Source organism: Notamacropus eugenii, chromosome 4 (genome assembly GCF_028372415.1).
Source record: "Notamacropus eugenii isolate mMacEug1 chromosome 4, mMacEug1.pri_v2, whole genome shotgun sequence".
Classification (NCBI taxonomy): Eukaryota; Metazoa; Chordata; class Mammalia; order Diprotodontia; family Macropodidae; genus Notamacropus; species Notamacropus eugenii.
In genome coordinates this window covers 95467709-95494912 of record NC_092875.1, presented here as the reverse complement: position 1 = coordinate 95494912, position 27204 = coordinate 95467709, and the positions used below count along the sequence as shown (strand labels likewise).

General features: G+C 35.8%; 1 protein-coding gene across 19 annotated transcripts in view; it reads right to left on the bottom strand.

Moving 5' to 3' along the window:
• PTK2 (protein tyrosine kinase 2) overlaps positions 1–27204 on the bottom strand; it is a 418748-nt gene that overhangs the window by 149461 nt on the left and 242083 nt on the right. For all 19 annotated transcript variants that reach the window (XM_072602962.1, XM_072602979.1, XM_072602958.1 and 16 more), the window contains 3 exons: positions 25169–25286; positions 17250–17280; positions 10361–10413 (listed from right to left, as the gene is read on the bottom strand). In XM_072602962.1, coding sequence (XP_072459063.1) covers positions 10361–10413; positions 17250–17280; positions 25169–25286 — 202 coding nt within the window. The remainder of the gene's footprint in view (positions 1–10360; positions 10414–17249; positions 17281–25168; positions 25287–27204) is intronic.

The window sequence follows — 27204 nt, the reverse complement described above, 5'->3', positions numbered from 1 at the left end:
AAATCTCAATGGCCATCTAGTACAAATTATATATGAAAGGAATTTCTATTACAACATATCAAATAAGTGGTCATATAGTCTTTTCTCAACCCATCTCCTGAGAGTCTATTCTACTTTTGGACTAATCATCTGGTAAGTTTTTTCTAACATCAACTGTAAATGTGCCTCCTTGCAACTTTAACTCATGGTTAAATTCTGGTTCATTCCACAGGGCCAAATGGAACAAGTTTAATCCCTTCTTGGTTGCCACATTACACTTCCAACTCATATTGACTTTTGCATACCATGAAGCACACAGATCTTTTTTAGAACAGGAATCTAACCATGACTTCCCCAATTCCTGTGTTTATAAACTGAATTTTTTTGTAACTAAATGTAGGATAAAGAAACTGTGGTAGAGAAGGAAGAAAATCACTTTCCTAATTCAGGTAGTGACTGGTAGGCCTCGATTAAAACCTGAGGACCACACATCTCAGGTTAGTCTCCTGGTCACAATCCATCTATTATTATTATTATAGTTGTTTCCTACCCTTAACAGAGAAAACAGTATAAATAAAAATGTTGATCTGTCACTGCCTTCATGACATACACAAAAATGTATATACATGTGGCATACATTTACTTATTTAAATTCATGACAACATAAACATTAATAAAGCATCCATGATATCCATTATGACTGAAGACATTGACCTAAAACCAAATATAATCATCTATACAATATATGTAATAATATGTAATATATATTATTATATAATAAATACAATATATATTATATAATAATACAATATTAATTATATAACAAATATGATAAAAATTAAGTAGAAAAAAATTCTCTCCCCACTGAATACACATCTGGAAGAGGTACAACATAACGATGAATTAGGCCAGAGTTGGACAGAAGGATGGAACTGAGTTGGACTGCACTTGGAAAGTGTATAGTACTTAGAACAAATCTGAATGGCTCCCAAAAAGAAAATTCTATTTATTTAACAGAAATGTATTTCCAATAATTTTATAAATTTGAAAATTTTTAATTACTGAATGTTCTGAAGTAGCAAGTGACCAGGAAAGTGATGGAAAGAGACATCATGAGCATGTGTATCTTGTAGTATATTTCAAACACTGACCTTAGTTAGGGTAAGAAGTGATCTAAAGGCTATACCATATAATTGTTAAAGGGTTGGGCTGATGATGTGGCAAGAATGAAGGATGACAGTCTGGAAGAACAAACGGTGCACTGGCATACTTGAAATGTAAAAAGAACTAAAGGAAGGGCAAATTGTTTGTGGAGGAGAATAGAGATAAATCATTTATTTTTTTACTATGTGGGAAGCACTGAGATAAACAAGCAAATAAAATACTCCTTACCTGAATGGAACTTTTTTTTTTTGACGTGGGAGGCAAGACATTTGGAGTTAAGTGATTTGCCCAAGGTCACACAGCTAGTGCCAAGTGTCTGAGGCCTATTTTGAACTCAGGTCCTCCCAACTCCAGGGCTGGTGCTCTATTCACTGCACCACTTAGCTGCCTCAGGAATCTAATTCTAATGAAGGAAATCAACACATAAAGAGGAGCTAAGTAAGAAAAGAAGGTATACCTACACAGGGACAGGGTGGCTAGGAAAAAGGACAAGAAGAAATTTGGAAAGCTAAATGTTCTAGGAATAAACTGAACATGGGTGGTATCTCCAGAAATGGTGGTCAAGGGTGTCAGCAAGCAGCACATTGAGACCTCAAGGAGGAGTTTTCTCCAAGGTAGGAAGACATGAAACATACATGAAAATAAGCCATGGATGTTTTGTGAGTGGAGTTGCCAGGGAGATTTTAAAACATAAATCTACTGATAAAATGAAGACAAATCAGATTTCAAAGTTTTGGAAATCTCTGATCTAACCAAGTTTATGGTCTCATTGATACAAAAAGAAAAAAGAGAAAAAGAGTCCTTATCTAGAAAGTTAGAGAGGGACTATACATATATCCTAAAATCATATTTTTAAACCATATCTATTTGAACTTCAAATTCCAGAAGTAGAATATTATAACTAAGGAAAATTTCAAATCATGTAAGCCAAAACCCTTACTTTACATATGAGGAAGGTGAAGTACAGAAAGGGAAATTTATTTACCAGAATTAACAGAGGAACTAAGTGAGCTGGAAGGTACTCTCTTAAGGCCATGATTCTTTAAGTCACAATCAACAAATCTTAACAGTTTCTTGTTTTACTAAGTTTAGAAAATACAAGTGCCTGCTGACCTTAAATATGTTCAGAGTTCTAATACATCTTTTCTCTAAGAAAACTATTACTAACATTTTTGAGTCCCTTAACTGCAGGGTCTAAACCAGCATGTCTTAACATTTTTGTGTTAGGGTCCAGGGACCCTTCTGGCAGTCTCATATGGAACTCATCTCAGAATAATGTTTTTTTAATGAAATTTAGCTTAAAAATAAAATATATGATTATAAGAGAAATTATAATGAAATGCAGTTACTAAATGAAAAAAAAAAAAGAATTCCTGGTTTGAAGTAAAAAGAAAAAGCACAAAGGTATCCTAAGCAAAATAAATTCAATTAATCTTCAAGTTTGTCTTTACATAGAAACATTTATCTGGGGATTTAAAAGCACTTAACTGTGCAAACAAGTGTATCCACATCAAAGATGATTCAAAGAATAAGCATTTTACTTTACATTCAAAAGACCATAAATATACATCTGGAGAGGACCTAAGAGATGATCTAGACAAATAAAAATGACTTATTAAGTGACTACTATATGTCAGGCACTGCATATACAAAGACAAAAGCAAAACAGTACCAGCTCTTAAGAAACTTCCCTTCTACTGGGAGGAACAACATATACATGAAAGCAAATAAGAAGTAATTTTGGTGGGGAGCAGGTATGAGCGGCTGGAAGCCTTCATGTAGAAGGTAGGGAAGCAAGGTAGACATTCCAAGAGGAAGAGATGAGGTGAGGGAAGATTCCAGGCATGGCAGACAGCCTATGTAGACAGAGATGGGAAATGCAATGTCTTGAAAGAAGCATAAGTGAGCCACTTTAGAGGATGTGAAGGGGAGAGAAGTTCAAAGGTAGTCTGGAGCATACTGTGAAGGGGTTTAAGTATGAAAGAGAAGAGTCTGTATTTGATGCTAAAGACAAAAGGGAGTCACAGGAGTTTTCTGAGTAATGGAGTAAGGTGTTCAGGGTTAGGCTTTAGAAATATTTATGCAGACAAGTGGAGGGTGTATTTATGTGGATACAGATTTGGGACAAGGAGAACAATCAGGAGGTTACAAACATAGTATAGGAGAGAATTGATGATGACCTGAACCAGGGTTATGGTCATGTGAATGGAGGGAAGTTAGTCAATAAGCACCTACTACGTGTCAGGTACTATGCTGAGCACCGAGGATATAAAAACGAGTGAAAAGACAGTCTTTGGCCTCATGGAGTTTACAATCTGAGGGAGAGAGAAAAAGCAAAGAAATATGTACAAACAAGATATATACAAGATAAATAGGAAAGGCACCAGAATTAAAACGGGTTGGGAATTCTTTCTGCAGATGGTAGGATTTTCATGGAGATTTGAAGGAAGCCAGATAAGCCAGTAGGGAGAGATGATGAGGGTCAGAGAAAAAATGTGTGTGTGTGTGTGTGTGTGTGTGTGTGTGTGTGTGTGTGTGTGTGTGTGTATGAGAGAGAGAGAGAGAGTCAGCCAAAAGTCAGTGTCTTGTCATGTCCTCATGCTGCCATGAAGGCCATCGTCATAGGAACCAAGAGTTTGTGGTAGTCCTCATAGTCTTCTGGAATTTTGGTTGGTCACTGTGTCAATCAGAGTTTTAAAGTCTTTCAGAGTTGTTTGTCTTTATAATAATGCTATTATACAAATTTTCTTCTAGTTCTTTTTACTTTACTCTGCATCAGGGGCAGTTAGGTGGTGCAGTGGATAGAGCACCAGTGCAGGAGTCAGGAGGACCTGAGTTCAAATCTCACCTCAGACACTTAACACTCACTAACTGTGTGACCTTGGGCAAGTCACTTAACCCCAATTGCCTCATCCTGGGTCATCTCCAGTCATCCTGATGAATATCTGGTCACTGGATTCAGATGGCTCTGGAGGAGAAGTGAGGCTGGTGACCTGCACAGCCCTCCCTCCCTCAAAACAAAGTCAAGTGTAAGTCATGTCATCATTTCTCTGATGGCAGGGTCTTCTTCAACAACGAAGGATGAACACACACTCTGCATCAGTTCATACAAGTGTAGTTATGACTTTGTTTTCCTTGGAACTCACATAGTATAATTCTTATCTTTCATTTACATATATATTTTTACATACCCAAATAGATCTTAAATTTGTCTGAACAGAAAGCAATTCTCTCTCTCTGTCTCTCTCTCTCTCTCTCTCTCTGTACTTCCAACCATAGTGCTCTACGCTTACTAAATTATTAAAAATTAGTCATTAAATCTTGTTTCTATAGAAAAGATTCTAGCTTAATTCTCAAATCTTTAAGGCAGCTCCAGCAGCATCTGATAGAACTTTAACCTTGGTAGTAAAATGAAGACTCCTAAGAAAAGTAACTGAAAAGGAGAAAGCAGAAAAGGTCCTAAGAACAGGAATGATACTAGAATTGTGCAATACTCACTAAGAACCAAAGTAAAAAGGATTTGATTGTTGTAAGAGATTTCAGGGGTCATCTATCTCACACACACACACACACACACACACACACACACTCTCTCTCCTTTATAACATATCCAGTAAAGTGATCATTCAGGGTTCACTCGAAGAGGGGAGACCTCTCCAGGAAATTTACTATACTTTGCAACAGTTCTAGTCACTAGAATGTTCCTCCGCCCATATCAGACCTAAATTTTGCTCGTTGCAATATTCACCCAGTGTTCTTTGTTCTGCAGGTTCAGAGAACAAATCTAATCACTCCTTAACATTATAGTCAAAAGATAGCTATCAGCAAGTCAACAAGTATTTATCTTACTATATTAAGTGCTAGGAATACAGCTGCAGGAAGAAGAATGATAATCCCTGCCTTTGAGGAGTTTATGAGGGAACAGGACATAAAAGGAAGATGAAATGAGGGTGCTGCTGTTCTATTGCTCAGTCCTGTCTGACTCTTCATGACCTCATAGACCATAAATGCCAGGCCATTCTATCCTCCACTATCTCCCAAAGTCTGTACAAGTTCATGTTTGTTGTTCCCATGACATCATCTATCCATCTCATCCTCTGCAGTCCCCTTTACCTTTGGCCTTCAATCTTTCCCAACAACAGGGTCTTTCCCATAGAGTCTTGTGCTCTTATTATGCAGCTGAAGTATTTAAACTTCAGCTTTAGTACTTGACCTTCCAGTGAATAACCTGAATTAATTTCTTGAAGAACTGACTGATTTGTTCTCCGTGCTGTCCAAGGGACTTTCAAGAGTCTTCTCCAGTTCCATGACTCAAAAGCACTGATTCTGTGGTGCTCAGCTTTCCTGAGAGTCTGATTCTCAGTCATACGTTGCTATTAGAAAAACCACACTCTCACTGGAAAGGCTCAGACTGGTGTGTATTTCTAAGTCTTCACTTCTCTGGGATAAATATTCCTGGTTTCTTTAATCATTCCTCATATAGCATGGTTGCAAGGGCTTCTGTCAGTCTCCTTGTTGTTATATTCTGGACAGTGAACAGTTTATCAATAGTTTTCTTTTCTTCTCTCCCCTCCCCCAAGGAAAAATTTTAAAATATTTTTCCAAAATCATGTAAAATTTTTTATAACCTTTTTCTAAAAAAAATTCTGAGTTCTAAATTCTCTCCCTCCTCATGAAAGCAAGCAATTTGATATAGATTATACATGTGCAGTTATGTAATACATATTTCCATATTAGACATGCTGAAAAAGAAAACACAAACTGCATCCCCTCAAAAAAAAACCAAAGAAAAATAAATTTTTAAAAAGTATTCTTTGACTTACATTCAGAATTCATCAGTTCTTTCTCTGGAGGTGGACAGCATTTTTCATCAAAAATTCTTTGGAACTAACTGCCTTGGATCATCATATTACTGAGAATAGCTAAGTCATTTATAATTGTATAATACTGTTATTACTGTCTACAAGTCTTCTGGTTCTGCTCACTTCACTTTGCATCAGTTCATATAAATCTTCACAGGTAATAGTTTTCTTAAAATATGGCAGCCAAAACTGAACATATTGCAGCAAATGAGGTATGGTCAAGGGAGAATATAATGAAACAATCACCTCTTTATTTTTGGAAGCTATGACTCTCTCAATATAGCTTAAATTCACATTAGGTTTTTTGGCAGGCACATAACACTGCTGACTCCCAATAATAACAGTGAACAATTATATGATACATTAACTTTGATAAAATGCTTCATATACATTATGTCACTTGCTAATATTTGTGGACTTTTGAAATGCACAGATATGTTAAAGCCTCCATCAAACATACCTCTCCCATTCTGAACTTAATTCAGAACTTCAAAATTAAGAACTTAAATTTTTTTATACCCAAGTATAAAATTTACACTTTTCCATATTAAATTCCATCTTATTTCATTCAACCCAATGGCCTAGCCTGTCAACTTACTTCTGGTTCCTACTGTCCAGTGCTGTCTATCCTTCCTAGTTTTGTCATATACACATTTGATGAAGATGCCTTTAGCTAAGTAACTGATGAAAATGCTAAACAGAACAGGGTAAAATACAGATCCATGAGGTACTCCACCAGAGATCTTCTGCCACATTAACAGGACGTTAACAACTACTCTTTTGAGTCTTTTGTTTCATTCAGTCCTTACTTGTTCTAACTGTATTACTGTCTAATCCACATTTCTTTATCAGCTCCACAAGAAAAGTATGAGATTTTTAATGAAAAACTTTGCATACTTCCCACTGTATCCACAGCATTTCTCTTCTGTAGTTTAGTAATCTTGTTTTTAAAAAGGAAATGACTTAGGGCTGCGAAAATATAAGAAAAATGACTATACTATCAGAGCTAATTTAGTGATTTAAAACTATCAAATTACCAAGGGAATACTGTACAGAACTAGATAGAGTTATAAAGAAACTTATTTTGTGGAATAAATGATTTTTTTAAAAAGGGAAAAGATAAATAAGAGGGCAATGAAGGAGCACTTCCACACCTCAAATTATAAAACAGCATTCGTTAAAACCACTGGGAATAGGTTAAAAAATATAAAAGCAGAAAAAGGGAACAGATTACATATGAAAGAACCAGAAATAATAGAATTCAATAGCTCAGTGTAGAATAAACCCCAAAGCACAACTTACCTAGTAAAGAACTCCCTATTTTTTATACTCTTTGTCAATAAGATGAACTTTATTTCTTTTTTTAACTAAATTTATTTATTTTTAATTTTCAACATTCACTTTTATAAGATTTTGAGTTCTAAATTTTTTTCCCCTCCTCAAGACAGCATGCAATTTGATATAGGTTATACATGTACAACCATATTAAACATATTTCCACATTAGTCATGTTATGAAAGAAAAATCAGAACAACGGGGAGAAACCACGAGAAAATAAAAACAAAAAAAAGAGAAAATAGTCTGCTTCAGCGTGAGTTCAGACTCCACAGTTCTTTCTCTGGATGGGGACCGCATTTTCCATCACGAGTCACTGCACTGCTCAGAAGAGCTAAGGCCATCCAAGCTGGTCAGCACACAATACACTTGTACTGTGCACAACATTCTCTTGGTTCTGCTCTTTTCATTCAACATCACTTCATGTAAATCTTTCCAGATTTTTCTGAAATCTACCTGTTTATCATTTCTTATGGAAAAATATTATTCCATTACATTCATATACCACAATGTGTTCAGTCATTCCCCAATTAATGGGTATCCCCTCAATTTCTAATTCTTTGTTACCACAAAAAGAGTTGCTATAAATATTTTTGCACATGTAGGTCCTTCTCCCTTTTTTATGATCTCTTTGGGATACAGACGTAGTAGTAGCACTGTTGGATCAAAAGGTATGCCCTTTGGGCATAAGAACTTCCTGTTTTATAAAAGCCTATTGGGAAAACTAGAAAGCCATGTGGCTTATATCAACATCTTATGCCATATTTCATAATAAATTGAAAATTAATATAAACCTGAAACCTTAAGCACCATAACATATCAAGCTATGAGAAGGGTATAAATTCTTAATCAAACAAGGGATAGAAGCAATTACAAAAGATAAAATGGTTTTTTGGAACATGAAATCGGAAAGCATTGTTAAACAGAAAATTAATTCAGTTAGGCTAAGATGAGAAGAGGTATCTGGGAGATAATCTTTGTATCAAATATCTTTGATAAGGTTTTAACATTTAAGACAGAGACAATTTTAAAAATGTGAGATTAAAAGCCATTCCTTAGTAGAAAAGCTAGCAAAGAAATAATTCTTAAAATAAGAATAGCCAATTATTAACCATCACATGAAAGAGCCTCAAATCATTAATAACATGAAAAATGTAAATAAAAACAACACTGAGGTTTCATCTCGTACTAAAAACCTGGCAAAGACGACTAAAGACAGGAGTGATTAATGCTGGAGAGAGGTGTGACGCAATAATGCATTTTTGGTGTCGTCTTCCAACTAGGTACAACAACTCTGAAAAGCAATTTGGAACTATGCAAATAGAATGACTAAACTGTCCATACTCTCTGACAGAGATTCCACTGCTGGATATTACTGCCTCCCCACACCTTTCCCCATAAGGTCACTGACAAAAAGACTCCATATACACCAAAAAATTCATATGAACACTTTTTATGGCTGAAAAGGAGGTACCACTCAATTGGGGAATGGCTAAACAAGTTGTGGCACATTGATGGAGTAGAATATTTTTGTTCAATAAAAATGGACAAATATAGTGAATACACAGAAACGTAAAAATTTATATGAACTGATGCCACAGAAATAAGCACAGCTAGAAAGTAATATACACAATAACCATAACAAACCAAATGAAAAAACAATCTTCACAAAACAAGTGAAACTGAACACTGCTACATTATAAAGAATAAGTTTGATACCAAAGGAGATATGAGAAGTCACTTCCCATCTTAGCCCTTTTGAAGTGACTCAAGTTCAGAGGTATGGGATATTGCATAAAATATGAGATTTTTTTGGATACTTTGGTCCTTTTTTGCTGAAATTTGTCTTCAAACCTTGTGGCTATTCCCATTTTTCATAATCATTCAAATATTACAGATAGTGCCTCAGCAACTATATCTACCAGCCTTTTTAAAACCAAGGAATGTAGTTCTTCAGGGGTGGTGATCTGAATTCATTATAAGCAAAAAAGTACTCTCAAACTATTTTCTTACTTATTCTAGATGTGAGCTCCCACTCCTCATTTTTGTTCTAGCAAAAAGTCATTTCTAGTAAAAAGGCCATTCTCCTTGTCAAAGAAAATGGAAGCAAAATAGGAATGGAGCAGCTTGCTTTCTCTTTTCTCTTGTCTATATCATCGTCCTATCCACACCAAACAAAAGTCCTTGGATCTTTTTCAATCAAGAAAACTTTTAAAAATGCCCTTTTTCATGTCTGTAGCTTCACATCCCCATGATTCTCAATTGCTGGGTAATTAGTGATTAGACAATATAGTTACCGTACAAAGACACTGCTACCTAGTCTCCTTTGCCCTGCCCAATCACTACTGAGAATTAAAAAAAAAAAATTACCTATCAACTCATGGGTTGGTGACTGGCCATAGTACTATATAAGGTAACAAAATTTATGTCTATGTTTACACCAAAGTACAGAGTACTTTCTAAGTCGGTTATATCAGCAATAGTCCAGAAGGGGACAGGCATTATCAAAATCAGTTTTATACTTCAAGCTCTGAAATTTTTACAGAATTGTGGGGAATAACTTTGGACTTAGTTTATAAAATAATAAGGCCATCACAGTTCTACACCACTAGATATCATATTATAGATTGCAAATGAATACTGGCTTTATGTTAAAGTAAAATATACAAAATAAAAAAATCTAAATTCATGTTTCTGCTATTTTCAGAAACGTATAAACACAATCTTAATTTTACTTATTTCTTTTCTCCTTAAGACATGAATTCTAGTTCAAGTCTTTAAAATCAAAATGTTCTTGGATAAATCAAAATGATTATTTTAACTTTCCAGTGGAAAACACTTTCGAGTTGCACAGCATTTCCTTTAAATTTTCAAATCACACTCACACAACGCTGGTTAATAAGTATGCTGGCCAAACTCATTAAATCTGGGGGGAGTCTATAAAAATCTATAACACCACAACAGTACTCAACTGAATAACAATTTATTGAATTAATAAACTTTACAGTTTTGACCCTTACCTGATACAGAGACTGTATGTGTCCTTACTCCTTGCTTCTCATTGTTAGCTAGCCTGTAAAACAGAGTTTCAAATCTTTGAATGCTGTACATTCTTCACAGTTAGACAGACTGAGAATTCATTCTAACAGGGAACCTACTGTAATTAGCAGGACTGATCCATCTTTCATGGATATGGAATTATAGAGGGGAGGATATAATAAAGGAAAGAAAAAATTGGATTCTACCACTCAAGTCCACCTGAGTAATTAAAACTTGAGAGCTTAAAAATGTTTAGTTCTTAAAAATTAACTAAAACACTGTATCAGGCAGAAATGTTTAAGTCAAATTTACAAATTTACATTTTAAAATGTACATCAATTTACAAAACTTAAATATAATGTACATTTGAATTAAATTATGTGAGAATATACTAAAATCAGTGTAAAGCAAAAATGGAAAATTATAACTATGTTAGCTAAAATAAAATTGGAAACATTACTGAAGTAAGATTAGGCACTCTCAAGTTTGGTACATTCTTTAAATTTTAAAAGTATGTAATATGAGTTAATATTGCCAACTTTTTATTTCAAATAGAAAAAAGTAATTGAAAAACATCTGGTTGTTAGTTCATAAGAGCCAAAAAAGGAAATTCTGTTATACATTTGCTGTCAACATTTCACAATTCTTTTATAATCAGAGAATGAAAAATCATAAGTATTTACAGTGGCAATTCTAACATTTATTAATTTTCTAAATCATTTTCTTCTGAAATGAAGGAAACCAAAATGGATTAGTAGTCTTCATTTGCAAAATGGAATTTGAACTATAAAAAGGAAATGTTTTCCAGATGTATAACAGTGCTGCCAAAAGTCTCATTTTGAGAGTTTTAGGTAATTAGCACAAGAAATAAACATATGTGTTTGTTTTAATATTATTGAGTATATATGAAAAGGAATGAGTTGGAAAAAGTATATAATTTTAAAACACTGACTGAAATATTCAGCGGAAACTATTCCAAAACTAAAATTAACCTGTGTGCACATTTTCTTTAAAAAATAAAAATAAAAAAAATCTAGACTTCAAATAATTTCATTTTGTGGAAAGAACAGTGGATTTGAAATCAGATGACTCAAAACTGAATCCTGGCTCATCATTTATTACCAATGCATGTCCTTCGACAAATCATGTAATGTCAGCTTTTCCAGCTGAAAAATAAGGTAGGTTTGGAGTAGATGACTTTAAATGTCTCTAAATTTATTATATTCTCAAACCATTCAGCCAATAATAATGGAATTGCATAGAACTTTAAGGTTAATTAAATGCCCTGCTCCTAACAACCTTGTGAATTATTATGCACGGGTTATTATTACTTTCTTCAGAGGAGGAAACTGAAGCTCAGGGAGTTAAATGTCCCACTGCTACTTCTATGCATCTCCTAAATGGCATCTCTTAACTGAAGGCTAGACTTCAAATCAGGATGTCTGTGTTAGATCCTAGCTCAGGTGTTTACTGGTGATGGTAGGCAAGGCACTCAGTCTCTAAGTTTCAGTTTTCTCATCTGTGCTTGGCCCCCAAGATGTTTAACAGTTTCATCAGTGACTCAGACAAAGGTCTGGATGGCATAGTCATTCAATCTAGAGATGGAGCAAAGTTTCAGGCAATAAGGAGGTTATAGTTTCCTTATGTACTCTGCCCTCTTCAGACCTTATTTGGAGTACTGTGTTGAATTCTGAAGACAAGTTTAAGAAGGACATCAAAAGCTGGAGGTTGTCCAGTGGAATGATGAGGATAGTGAAGGGCCTTCAGTGTTTGCATATGAAGATCAGTGAGGGAACTGGAATCTATACACTAGCCTGGAAAAGAGTGGGGTAGGAGGAATATGATATTGATAGAGAAATAGCACTTGTTAGGTGTTTATTGTATGTCAAGCACCGTGTCATCTTCAAGTATTTGAAGTAGAAGAGAGATTAGATTTTTCACTTCACCACAAAGGTTACAACTATGAGGTACGGGCAGAAGTTTCAGAGACAAATTTGTATTTCACGTCATAGAAAATTTCTTAACCATTAGGAGGGCTGCTGTCACTGGAAAACTTCAAGAAAAAAGACGTGGTTTGGAAAAATTACTGCACATCCCTGGGGCACTCATCTGCTAAATGAGCTCACCCAGGTTCTTCCTGTGTAGGGCTCTCTTTTCTTCCCTCTCTACAGGTGATCTCCTCAGTTCCTATGGATTCAGTTATTTCTGTGAAATTTAGTGGTTTCAAAACACTCCTCTGAGTATGACCCAAACCAGACTAAGATGCAGTTCGTATCTGATTTTGATGCGTGTTTTAAGTCACTATGGGGCCCACAGGGATTAGTATGTATGTTTAGTGGCTTCTGTCTCCTTTGAGTTTGACGACACTGATGTAAAGGACTTTCACCACTATATATCCAACCTGAGTCTATCTGGAGCTCTCATTTTGCATTCTGAACTATCTATATTAGATGTTTTCTTTTTTCCTCCAAAATTTATTAATTTGTTTGTTTTCAGTTTTCAACAATCACTTCCATAAGTTCCAAATTTTCTCCCCCTTTCTCCCCAAGACAGCATGCAATCTTATATGGGTTTTACACATGAATTCCTATTAAAACACATTTTCACATTAGTCATGTTAAATAGATGAATGGGAGAAATCACGAGACAAACAAAACATAACAAAGGAGAAAACAGTCTGCTTCATTCTGTGTTTTGTCTCCATAGTTCTTTCTCTGGATGTGGATGACATTTTGCATCATGAGTTCTTTGGAAATGTTTTAGGTCCTTACATTGCTGTGAAGGGCTGTCTTTTTTTTTTTTTTTTAAGGGCTAAGTCTTATATTATGTATTTTCAACTGGATATCCTTGAGGTTTCTTCAACTCAAAACATCTAAATAGGAATTCATTATCTTTTCTCCTAAATACACACTTGCTTCTAATACCTCCATTTTTTGTTGATGACTCCACCATTCTTCTAGTCATGGAGGTTTGCAAACTCAATCATTCTGGACTCCTTTCACTCCCTCATCCTATATGCAAATTTTAAAAAATTGAAAAAGCATACCAGAAGTCTTTGCTAAGCCCTAAGCACTGAGGATACAAACAGAAAAGCAAGACAGTTCCTACTCTCAAATGGTTTATATTGTAATGGGAGTGAGGAAGGAGGAGAAATAACACATATAGGACAGTTCATCTGAAGGGCAGATGGAAAGGCCTGGTAATTCTAAGAGGTTTGTAACAGGGTGGACAGCAAGGCTCAAAGCTAGAGGACACAGTGGCAGAAAAAATGTCAAGGCCCAGTTGGTTTTCATCTTACTGTAAATATGATATTTATTCATTCCCTGAATATCCAAGTAATACAAGAAATAATGTCTGCCTCATAGAAGATGGGAGTTGATCTGGAGAGGTCAGGTCCATAATTCTTAGGAAGGGAGGAATAGATCTGAGGATTGGAATGGGACATGGGCTGTTGAATTCTCTATAATGAGTATGAGGTAAACACCAATTACTTAGCCTTGCAAATTTAATGAAATGAAAATACTGGACTAGAAAGCCTTTGAACTCTAGAGCTACGATTTTAGGATCAGATGATTCTACTTCCACAATATCGCTCATATATTCTTTCTTGTCTGTACTCATAAGGCTTTAATTGATGATTTCCTGGACTAGTGAAAAAGTTTCCTTGCCTCATGTTTCTCCCCACTCCCAGCCATGATTCATACAATTACCAAAGTGATATTTCTCAAGCAAAAGTCTCATCACATCATTCTGCTAAATAAACTTCAGTGGCTCCTGAATATCTCTAAGAGTTAAGAAGACTGGCTAATATTTACATAGTGACAGGCACTGCGCTGTGTGTTGGATACCTTATTTAATCCTCAGAACAATTCTGGAAAATAAGTGTTATTATCCTCATTTTAAAGATGAGGTCAACAGAGGTTAGGTGACATGCCTACGGGCTCACAGTCAGTAGAAGTCTAAGGCCAGATTTGGTATCAGGTCTTCTTGACTGTAGGCCTGGTGTTCTTTCTGCTGTACCACCTAACTACACTACAGATGCCTCTTTTCAGCATCAACAGCTGTTCAACAATCTGACCTGAAAACATCCTTGCAATTTTATACATTACCACCATTCACGAAGTCTACGGTTCAGATACACAAGCCTCTTGGCTATTCCTTACACATAACGTCCCATCTTCTGTCACTAGGAGCTAGCATCACACGTGCATAAAGTTCATTCCTTCCACTCCTACACAGCCCAGGATCCCATATTTTCTTTTAAACTCGCTTTAACCACCTTCTACAGGAGACTGCTCCTGCACGTCTGGGCGCTATTATTTACTGCCTCGTGCCTAATGTGCATATATTTATTTACGTATAGTTTACATTTCTTCAAAGAATGTAGCTTCCATGAGGCTTTGGAGAGTTTCATTTTTTACTGTGTATCTAGAGTATGTAGAACCAAGTGCTTTACACACCACTGGTGTTAAATAGATGGTTAGTGACTGCATTCAGTGTGGGGGAATCCTTTAGCTATGTGTTGGATTAGATGGCTACCGTGATTTCTTGTAACTCTCAACTCTGCGATCCTACGAAAAAAGGAACAACAGTATTTATACTTCTTACCTCTCTATTTTCATGAGGAGATTATAGACCTTAAATAGAATGTGCCATTACTATTATTGTTGGCAACACTAATACTAATAGTGAAAAAACAACAACTATGCAGTTCTCTCAACAGTTTCCTTTAGGTACCTCAATGAATTCTCAGTTCAATCCAATCCATTATTAACTATAGTGTGCACGCAAACTAGGTATTAGTCTAACAATCATTCATTTATTTAATTTAATTCAGAAAGAATTTGTTTAATGCTGCACAGACACAGAAACGTATACATATACACACAAACACACTGAACACTGTTGGGCACTGGGAATGAAAATAATAAAAAAAGGAAGGAGATAACCTCTGCCTTCAAAGAAGATGCACTTTAGAGTAGGAGGGAAGAGAAGATGATGGGAGTGAGAAAAGGTAAAATATGTACAACACAGATAAATACAGAATATACATACAAAAATAAATGTAATTTTGAGGTGATCCCATGCTGCAGTTGTGGGTGAGGAGCAAGTGGGGAGTGCAGAGGAAGCAAGTTTATTTTTAGGACAGTGTGGATAGGGGTCCTAATGATAGTTTAGGGGAAGAGAGGAGTACCTGAGGTTAAGTCCCTGGACAGAATTCAGAGAATAACAGTAATTAGGACCAGAGACCTAGGGCAACATTATCCACAATTCAGGACTAAAACTTGATTATAAGTTGCTAAAAATAAAATAAAAATAAAAATGAATAAGCAAAGGAAAAAGAACCTGACCACAGACAGCTGCTTTGGTGGAAAAGAAAATCTGGGTTCATAGTCAGAGGAAAATAGTGAGGTAAAACAAAGCCACCCCTGCTCCAAAGAGTAACATGAAATGGTCACAAGCCTAAAAAGAGTTCTTGGAAGAACTTAAAAAGGATTTAAAAAATCAAATAGAAGAGATCAAGGAAAAATTAGCAGAAAAAAAAGTAATCCAAGAAAATTATGAAAAGAAAGCTAACCTATTGGAAAGGGCTACAAAATCTTAAAGAGGAAAATACCTCCTTGAAAACTAGAATTGGGCAAGAGGAGAATAAAACTAGAAAAACTAGAAGAAAATAGGAAACATCTCTTAGAAAAGCAACTGATTTAGAGAATAGATGGAGGAAAGACAATATAAGAATTATTGGAATACCTGAAAGTTATTATCAAAAAGAAGAATCTGGATATAATATATAAGTAATTATTAAGGAAAACTGCCCTGAAGTTCTAGAATAAGAGGGCAAAGTAGAAAATAGAAAAAAATCTACTGTTCATCACCTGAAAGAGATCTCAGGAGGACAAATTAGATGAATGTCACAGCCAAGCTTTCAAACTCCTAGGTTAAGGAGAAAATATTGCAAGCAACAAGAAAAAAAACAATTTAATTACTGCAGAAATACAGTCAGGATTTCACAAGGCCTAGGAGGTTCCACTCTAAAAGACCATAGGTCTTGGAATATTATATTTTGAAGAGCAAAAGAGCTCAGGTTGTGTTCAAGAATAACTTGCCCAATAAAGATGAGTGTAATTCTGAATGAAAATAATGGACATTTGACAAATTGAAAAACTTTCAGGTATTTGTAACAAAAAGACCAGAACTCAATAGAAAATCTCATACAAAAGATGCAGAAGAAATATAAGGAAAATGTTAAAGACTAATTATAAGGCACTCTAAGTTCAAACTGTGTACTTATTATATATATGAAAATGAAGATCTGGAAGTTTTAGAGGACCACAAAATCAATATGAATAATATTATATAAAACCAATAATTGTTGAATAGAGTATCGGGGACTGAACTGTGCTTTATTCTGGCAGCTGTCTACAGTGGAAGACTGGAAACAGGAAAATCAATGTTGTGGTTTTTGCAATAGTTTAGGCAAGAAGTAATGAAATTTTGAGCTAAGGTCATAGCTGAATAAAGCAAGATGAGGTGAGGGGGAAGGTATCAATGTGACAGATATTGTAGAGTTGGAAATGAAAAGACTTGCCATCTAGAACAGAAAGCAGAAATAAGGGATAGCAGATAGTTGAAGACTGCCCTATGGTTGTAAACCTGGGCAAGCGAAAGGATGAACATATTCTCTTCCTAGAAGCGGGGAAGTTTGGAAGAGGAGTGGGTTTGGAGGGAGATGATGAATTCCATTTTGGGCGTGATGGTTTTACTGTGCTTCCCTTGTGGGGATTAAAAAAAAAGTTTTAGTCAATCATTTGGGTGCCAATTACAGACCCTGAAAAACCCTAAATAATAAATGACGGAAATAGTACTTACTTTGGTATGGATGGTAAGGCTCGCTCACCTTCTGCAAAAACAAAACAAAGAAAACAGAGAAGAGGTAAGGAGGCTAGATTAGCTTTTTAATAATTTTTTTTTCCACATAAGATCAACTTTTGGTGCCTACAACACTATAAAGTAATGTGAGCCGTATTCCAGTATTTTAGGAAGACCACTACAAAAAACTTGTTGCTTATTTGATTACTTACTTTAGGCTTTCCAAGTTTTATATTCAACTTTCAGAGCTCTGAATTTAATTTTAACTGTCTAGATTCATATTACTTTGAAAACACCACTTGATTCAAAAGGATAAAGCAAAGAAACATTATTATAACTGACTGCACACAAGTTCTGTTTCTATAAATGCACAATATATTAATAACTTTATTTGGAAATTTACTTTTTATAAAAATTTTCCTCACAGCAACTCTATGAAGCAAATAGTGCAAAAACCCCAGTTTTCCTTCTAAATTTGAGTCTGTTTTAAAATCTGAAAGATATTTTCTGGAGAAAATCAGCTTACTGTTTACAATCACATTCAGGGATCCTTCTAACCCTTATTGTACCAGGCAAATAAATATGATGAAGAAAAATAGCCTGGCTATGCTGGGTCATAAAAAACAGGAATAATATTGCTGAGATCATATACTGGTAATCATTTGGGTAATCATTTGATTTGATAAAATAATTTTCTTACATACAAGCAGAAATCTAAGAATACTGTTAACTGATATATCAGTCACAAAAAAAATCCTGACCAATGGAGCAAACATTCAACCATATGATAAACATGATAAAACAATGGAATTTACTAACATTAATAAATACCTTTCTCACTTAAGACAGATACTGTCAAAACCTATGCAGGAAATTTTTTTTTGAAACAACAGTCAATGCATTAAATACACATACCAAGAACTGTCCAGGTAGCACGAATTCTCCTAGGAAATATAATGGTATCACACACACTAACTGGAAGGATGCCTTGAAAAAGGGATTGCTCATATACTACTAACAACAGAAAGGTGATTTACTTCTATACAAGTGTCATCCTAGATTCCTTCCTCAATAACAGATTACTGCAGTGGATCTGCACAGTGTCTTTCATGTTGGAAAAATTCAAACATTTATCAAATGAGTGAAAAAAAGGATAAGTATCTTATAGTCACTGACCTTTAAAAAATAGTAATAATGGATATATTGTTTTGAAAGAGGTCCTAAGTCATTTAATCAAAATATGTTTGTTGTATCAATTAGACTAAGGCATCCTAATGCTCTACATCCCAGTTAACTACTCTACCTGACTCAAGTCTCTTCACACTCAATCTAGCCCTTCATAAAGAGGCCAAAGGGATTTTCTGAAAGCACAAATCCTACCAGGATACTGACATTCTCCTACCCAAAAAACTCCAGAGACTCCCCAATGCCTTTAGGGCAATACAAACCCTACTGTTTGGCTTTTAAAATCCTTCACAACCTGGCTACTATCTGCATTCTCAGCCTTATTACTTCTTTCCCACATTTTAAGGTCCAACCACATTGGTCTTTTTGCTATTCCTCACACATAGCATTCAATCTTCCATTTTCATGCCTGTTTCTAATCTCTGGAATGTTCTCTCTCTCACAGAAGCTCTTGTTTCCTTCAAGATTTAGATCAACCATTGCCTTTACCAAAACCTTTTCTGATTCTCCCAATTGCAAGTACCACTGTTCCTTAAAGTACCTTGAATCCTGCGTGTAAATTTTGTGGAAAAAAATACACACACATATACACACACGCAAACACACATACATATATGTGTGTGTACACATGTTGTCTAACCTGATGAGAATTAAGCACCTTGAGAGCCATTTCAGTTTTGTCTTTCTAACTCTGACATGTGATAGTTCTTGGCACACAGTAGATAGCTAATATATGCTTGTTTAAAAAGAAAACTAAAAAAAAGATCAAACCCATTATTAGCAGTTATATGCTAACAATCCAACCTCTTCCATCTTTTCTAGCAAGATGCAATCTTTTTCTTCTTTTTTTTGTTTCTAATCTTTGCCCTCTCTCTATCTATTAGTTCCTTCTCTATGGTCTTGAAAAATGGGTCAAGTCTCTCCATTCTTAAAAAAAATTGTCACTAGATGCTATCATACTCACAAGTTAACAGTACATATCTCTTATCTCTTTCTCCCCCAAACTCCTTGAAAAAGTTGTCAACATTTGCTGCTCTTTGTCCAACTGCAATTATCTCCTTTACTGGATCTTCTAATAGTGTGTGTATGTGTGAGAGTTTTAATTTCTTCAGCTCTACAGCTAGTCTCACACCAAGCACATTCCTTCAGATATCTCAAATTCTTCATCCAGTGGGCATTTCAAATGTAACACATCTAACAGGGAGCTCATGATTCCCCATCCACCCCCACCCCCCAATCCTCTCTTCTGAATTCCTCTCTTACTATCAGCACTATTATGGTCACAGCATCAGTGTCATCAGTGTCATCCTTGACTCCTCACTCTCACTATACAACTATCTCTTCATTCACATAGCCACAACATTAGTTCAGAGGTTATTACCCTAAAACCTGCTCTAACTAGTCTCCTTGCCTAAAATCTTTCCTCCAAAACATTCCTGGATCATTTTCCTAAAGGGTAGGTCTGACCACATCAAGACCCTGCTCAATCAACTCTAGTATCTTCCTATTAAATCTTTCATCAAATCAAAAATTCCATCTGGCACTAAAGCTCTTTGTAATCCTGCCTTCTTACCTTTCCTGTCTTCTTATATGTTATTTTCCTTTATATACTCTTAAAACTAACCATGCTCTGCTTGCGGTTCCTGGAACACAATATACCATCTTCAATCTGTGTTCCTTTATGCTGGCTGTCTCTGATGCCTGTACTCTGCCCTCTCAGTTCCACCTCTTAAGTTTCCCTGGCTTCATTCAAGACTCAGTTCAAATCCTATCTTCTGCAAAATGCCTTTCCCAGTCTTTTCTCCTGTTGTTAATACCTTCTCCTTCAGGAATCTTTTCACTTCCTCTCTTTTTGACTTATCTGCACCTCATCTCTACATGCTATCACCCCATTAGATGGCAACTTCCTTAACGGCGGGGGCTGTTTTTGCCTTTCTTTACATCTTTAGAACTCAGTACGATAGCAGGTACTTCATGAATGTCTGCTGACTGACTTGACTAAGATGATAAGGAGAACAGAAAAAATGACATTTTGGCTGAATCTCAGAAAGTGAGATGAGGAGTTCTGAACAATAAGGTTGAAAAGATAGATTAGGACTACGTTGCCTTGGTAAGAAGAAGGGTTCTACTTTGTCAGAGTTTGAAGCAAAGGAGAAGAAAGTTAGGAGACTATATAAAGGGGTTCTGAGATAGAGAGAATGAAAGAAGGAGCTGATGTCAAATAGTCTCACTTCTCTCAGTAAAGTCAAGTCCTTGGCTAGGGATGAAGAGAAGGGATATGATGCTAAAGAAGGGCCAGTGAGTGCACAAATATTTAGTAAGTATCTGCCGTGTTTCAGGCACTGGTAAGTGTTAGAGAGATAAAGAAGTAAAAGATAGTCCTCGCTGTCAAGGAGCTCACGTTCTGATGGAGGATACAATATGGAAATAACTATTTACAGTTGTGCAGCACAGAAGAGAAAGCTAGGAACAGTTTGCTTGTGGAGTGAGATGGAATCAAGGAGGAATAAAAGGGCTGCCTCTTTGAAGTGAGGGCCCTAGTTTAAGTTATTTTAATTAATTAAATTAATAATACTGAAGTTATTATATTAAGTCATCAAGGATAGGGAGATTCTTATCAGAATGATTGTGGAAGATGAGGAAGAAGAATCCACTTCTGGAATATCTGTGAATAGATTCAAGCACTGGGAAAAGCAAGTTGCAATTATCCTAAGAAAGTGACTAAAATGTTAACATTTTTTTGATTCAGCAATTCCACCGCTAGGAATGTATTTCAAGAAGACCAAAGACAAAAACAAGGGTCACATCGACACAGAAATATCTGCAATAACGCTCTTTGTAGTAGCAAATAATGAAACAAAATAGATGCCCAACAATTGGGGAGTCGTTAAGCATGCTGTGGTACATGAATGCAATGGAATATTGTGGTGCTACAAAAGACACAATGTGTTTGATGAATGGGAAAACATATAAAATGATTCAAAATACAGTAAATGGAACCAGAATAACAACATACAGAAGGACTGCAAGTAAATGAAGAGAACCAAAAGAACAAAACCATCGAGAATGAACACGGTGACAATACCATGATCAAGGTTGCACTAAGAGGCATGAGAACGTATCTTCTTTGGGGAGAGGGCACGTATGTGGGACATGCACAGAACTTTGAACATCTCTGATGTGTTGCTTAGTTTTGGTGACCTGTTTGCCTCCCTCTCTTCTAGTTCTTTATTATGAGGGATAGTTCCCTCAGAGGTGAAGGAGAAAGGGAAACAATGCAAATATAAATGATGTCAAAAGATAGCAAAACAAATTTTTTAAAAATGGTTACAATGCTTAATAGTATTCGTGTACTATGTATTGTCAAAGATATCAAAACTTATTTTCATAGCATTTCAAAGTTTACAAACAACTTTCTTCACAATAGGCCAATTATTCCCTTAATACCAATAAAGAAACCAAAGCTCTGAGAGGGTAAGTGACCAGTCTCAGTGCTAGCATGTGTTGGAGCCAGGACTTCAGTTCAGATATCTCCTCCTGTCATGGCCAGTACTACTTTCACATACCACAAAGCCCTCATTACTTACTAAGTATTATTGGCCAATGCATATGGTGGTACTTATATATCTATAATTCAAAAGCTGTGTTTGCCAGCATGGGAATGTTTAAGGTTAGTAATAAAAATACACCATAATGACATAGCCTCTGGAGGAGTTGAAAAACTACCTTACAGACTAGCACCACCCATGCTGTGAATACAGAATTTTTTTAGGACCAGATGACTGTCAAACCACATTAATATTCTCTCTGAATTAACATCTCTTCTGGAGGGAGGTAGGAGGGGCTGATGAATATTTTGGCTTAAAAAGAATTTTCTCATAGCTAACCTAAGGCTGAGGAGAAAAAAGATTACAGGTTCAGGATATAGAAAGACTTCAAATTGCTGTCAGCTACTTGACAACCAATACGTATGGAGGTAAGAAAGTCAATAGAATTAAATATGCATTATGCAAAATATATGGAGAAAATGAACTATTTGTTAACCAATTCCATGAAGTTCTGATAACATAACTTTTAAATATGCCCCTCTAGGCTCTAATATATTTCTTTGCCCATAGTTGTTGGGCAATGATTTTTATACTATTTTGTTATATTTTCTTGAATTTCTCTACTCTTTTTTTGTATTTTAATTTACTCTCCTCCAATTTAACAATAATGCTTGCTTACCAGAGTCCTATGGATATACTGAAATAATGAACACTTATTAAGTACCCACTAAATGCAGAGAAGAATGTATTATTTACAAAGTACTTTTCCTTTGCCTTTGATTCCAGATCTTCAGGTTATCTTATGTGATCTTTACAACAAATTCAGAAGAAGAGGTAAGACCAACACTTTTCTCCCTAGTTTAGAAGAGACAGGAACTAGGGCTCAGAAGGGAAGCTACTGCCCAAGGTCACAAGGCCAGTGAGTATTCCAGCAAGCAGAGACTGAGGTGGTCTGATTCTGAGTTCCAGGTTCTTGACACTATTTCACACAACAGACGACTCACTTCATTTAATGTCATTCTCAAGTTTCAATTTACATAGTACTTTTATTTTTGATTAAAATGTGTAACCAGGTACTATCTCTCTATCTTTAACAGGGAATATTGGGCATCAAAGCTGATCCATCAGATTAAAAAGAGAGTGGCAGATAAGCCTTTCTGGTTTCATTTGAACCCTATACCTTACTAAGTACGAGATCTTGGTACTTAACCTCTTTTATCTGCAGTTATCTCATCTATAAAATGAGAAGATGAATGTGCTGAGTGGGATAATGGTTTGAAAGGAGGTGGCATGTTTTGGAACTAGCAGTCAGACGTATACTTATGCTAGTTTCTTAATGGGAATGTTATGAAACAAGTGAGATAATGAATGTAAAAATATTCCGAAAACTATAAATCACTATGTGTGTTTGTGTGTACACATACATTTATGTTATGTGTATGTGTGTATGTATTATGTATATATGTGTATACATATACATATATATGTTCAAGCTATGTGCTTTTTGCAAAAAAAATCATGTATAGTATGCCAAAAGAGTGGACAGTTATACATCTAGCCCCTGTCCATTCCATACTTACCTTCTCCTAGAGGAATATAATGTATTATGTTCATCCTTCGTTGCTGAAGAAGACCATGCCATCAGAGAAGTGATGACATGACTTGCACTTGACTTTGTTTTGAGTGAGGGAGGGCTGTGCAGGTCACCAGCCTCACTTCTTCTCCAGAGCCATCTGAATCCAGTGACCAGATATTCACCAGGATGACTGGAGATGACCCAGGATGCACTGGGAGACCTTGGGCCCTTTAGGCCAAGGTATTTGCAGGTACTCACTTAGGGTGAGGCAAGGCCCATTTATTGAATAGGCCTGTTTAAGAAGTAGCCAGGGCAAGGCCCCTTTAAGGAGGTCAAGAAAAAGAAAGACATCAGGCTGGGTGGGAAATAGCAACAGTTGCTACTGATAATCACTGTAAAGCGAGGAGGGTCCAGAGATATTATTTGTGTTCATACATATACACACACATAGGCAGGCATGTAAACATACATGTTTGTGTATATAAAAGAAATATACAGTTTTTTTTTTTTTTTAAAGCAAGGAATTATAAACTGGGAGGAATTAGGAAAGGCCTCTTACAGAAAGGAACACTCGAGTCTTAAAGAAAACTAGGGTTTCTAAGAAGTGAAGTTGAGAAGGAAGAGTGTTTCAGGAAACAGGGATAATATGTGCAAAGGCATGGAGGCAGATGGAATGGTATGTATTGTGAACAGTTAGCAGGCTAGGTTAGCTGGAATTCAAAGAGCATGAAGGGTAATAAGAAATCTGTCTGAAAAAACAGGTTAGAGCCAGACTTTGTATTTTGTCCTAAAGTCATAAAGGAGGCAGAAAAGGGAACAAAGAGTGGGAATATGTGAATGAAGCTAGGGATAAGAATATAAAGAGAACTGCTAAGGTCATCACATACAGAAGGAGATGAGAGCTGACCAAGGACTGGAAATATAGTTGCAGGTAAGAGTGCCAAGAAAGAAGTATTTATGAGCCATATTCATATATAAAATTCTAGATATTATTCTTTGGTGTCCTGAAATCAAGTCATGAGGAAAATAATGTAAAACTAATTATTAAATCGTTAGTGGTAAAATAAGAATATTAACTCTCATTTTTATAGTACTCTGTAGTGAATGAAGCACTTGTCTTAAAATAATCCAAAATCCTAGAAAAGAATGTTCATTTTAAAATCAGTCAAGGACAATGATTCCAGTTACAATAAAAGGTTTTAGTATAGACCTCTACATACATATTAATCAACAACATTACAGAAAATATATTAAAATGGTACATCAAAACACAGAGCTCTCTGAAGAAAGAGTAAGAACCGCAAGTTATTCCTCATGTTTCTCTTAGTCCTGTTACACATTCACTCATCAAACCTTTCTTTACTAACTAGAACAAAAAATGATTTTCTTCATAACTTCAACATCTTCTCAAATCTTTCTCATGTGCCTCATATATTTGTATATCCTTCTTAGATAAAGAATTCTGGGGCTAAACAAAGCTATGCTGAACTATGGCTTCCAAATTTTCTATATTGTCTAAACTTAACTTTTAGAAAGACAAGCCTACTAAAAATCTGCTAGTATAATTAAAACACAGAAAAATAAGTAACAAAACAGATATGTCACTGTACCTTTCTGGGGTCTAATGATAAAAGATTGTGTGGCTCCATTAACTAGTCGGCAATATCCATCTATTAAGTCAGCCATATTCTCTGCAATGGTTAAAGATGGGGCTGTCACTGTGAGAGGCTAAAGGGGAGAAAAGAGACATTATTGTTGTTACCCATATTCAAAGGAACAGCTGTGCCATGACATCAGAGTTCAGTATAAATTTAAAAACAGAGTAGAGACAGTGGTCAAACACAACATATTACAAAATGTGAATGAAAAAGGAAGTATAACATTTAAATACACAACCTCTGAATATGTAATAGGAGGAGAAATAAAATAAAAACTGATTTGTTTAACTATAGAGCCACCTCTTAGAATAAATGGCAGAAAAACCCTTTTTCTTATCCAGAATGTATACAAGTATAAGGAAAAGATGATAAATTAAAAGCTAAAAGTTCTGAATTTGAAAAAAAAAATTGAAACAATTTGGAAAAAGGCAGGTGTGATACTATGCAACAAAATACACACTGGCTTTAAAATTACAGGATCTAAGCTCACTTCCTCCCACTGTCTTTATCTTTGCGGCCCTATGTAAATCACTTAGTATGTTCAGCCTCAGTGTCCTCATGCATAAATTAAGGGGGGCTGGTCTGCAAGATCTCTAAGAGTTCTGCCAGCTCTAATTCTATGATCATATGATACAATCACCTTGGGAATTGTTGCTGTTGCTCAGTCATTTCAGTCGTGTGTGACTCTTCATGACCACATTTGGGGTTTTCCTGGCAGAAACTGGAATGGTTTGCCATTTCCTTCTTCAGTTCATTTTCCAGATGAGGAAACTGGGGCAAACAGAGTTAAGTGACTTGCCCAGTATCACACAGTAAATAAGTGTCTGAGGTCAGATTTGAACTCAGGAAGCAGTCTTCCTGACTCCAGGCCTGGTACTATATCTACTATACGACCTAGCTGTCCCCTTCGGAATTAATTTTGCATGCTCCTCCCCCCAAATTCAACCTTTATTCAATCCAGATAAGTATCACCACTTGATAGTTCTATTTAAAGGCACATAAGTAATTATTTCCAGAATTTTAGAGTTACAAGTGTCTAGAGCAGGCATCTAATCCAAATCCAACTGAACAAGGATGTCCTCAATACTTGTGACATGTAGTCATCTAGCTATCAAATTTTAAGACCTTTGCTGGAGGGGAATCCAGAATCTCCTAAGGCAGCTCCCACTATATTGGTGTTAATAAGTTTTCCTTGTTTCAAGCCTACAGTTTCCACTTTCTAATTTTCATCCATCGCATGAATCATTAAAAAATACTCTTCATTCAATTTGTTCTGAAACCATCTAATGCCCACACTGCTCCATCTTTTCTACAAAGACAGTATCTTTTCAGGTAAAACATAGAATCCTCCTAATCCACCAAATGAGTAACTTTCTTCAAGAAAGAAAAATAAAGGTTGCCTGGCATGACCTATTCCTGAAGAAGCAATGATGGTTCCATATGTTCAAGGCTTTCTTTTCTAGAGATTTACTATCTTCAAGGCAATAATGATACATTTTGAAATTATGAAAGGAACTGAAGTCAATGAATTAATCACCAAGTATTTACTAAGGATCTATAATGTGTCAGTCTCTCTGCTAAGTACTAGAGATATAAACAAAAATGAAAGTATATCTGCTATCAAAGAAACCAAATTCTATTGGAAGAGGAAGAGGAGGAGGAGGAGGAGGAGGAGGAGGTGTGTGTATGTGTGTGTGTAAACACAAAGTCACTAGGGAGGGAGGGCACTAGCAATTGTGGGGTTTCATGGGGAAGATGGTACTTGAATTAGGTCTGGAAAAAGGTGAGAAATGCTATGAGGCAGAGAGTAAGAGGGGCCATGGGCAGGGAAGGGAAGGCGGTGTACATGGAGCTGAGTAATGGAGTCCTGTGTGAGAAGAACACAGATAATGTAAGTGTGGCACGATCATATAATGTCAGATGAGGAGGTGTGTATAAGGAAGCTGGAAATATAGAGCTGGATCAAGTTATTAATGGCTTTAAAAGAC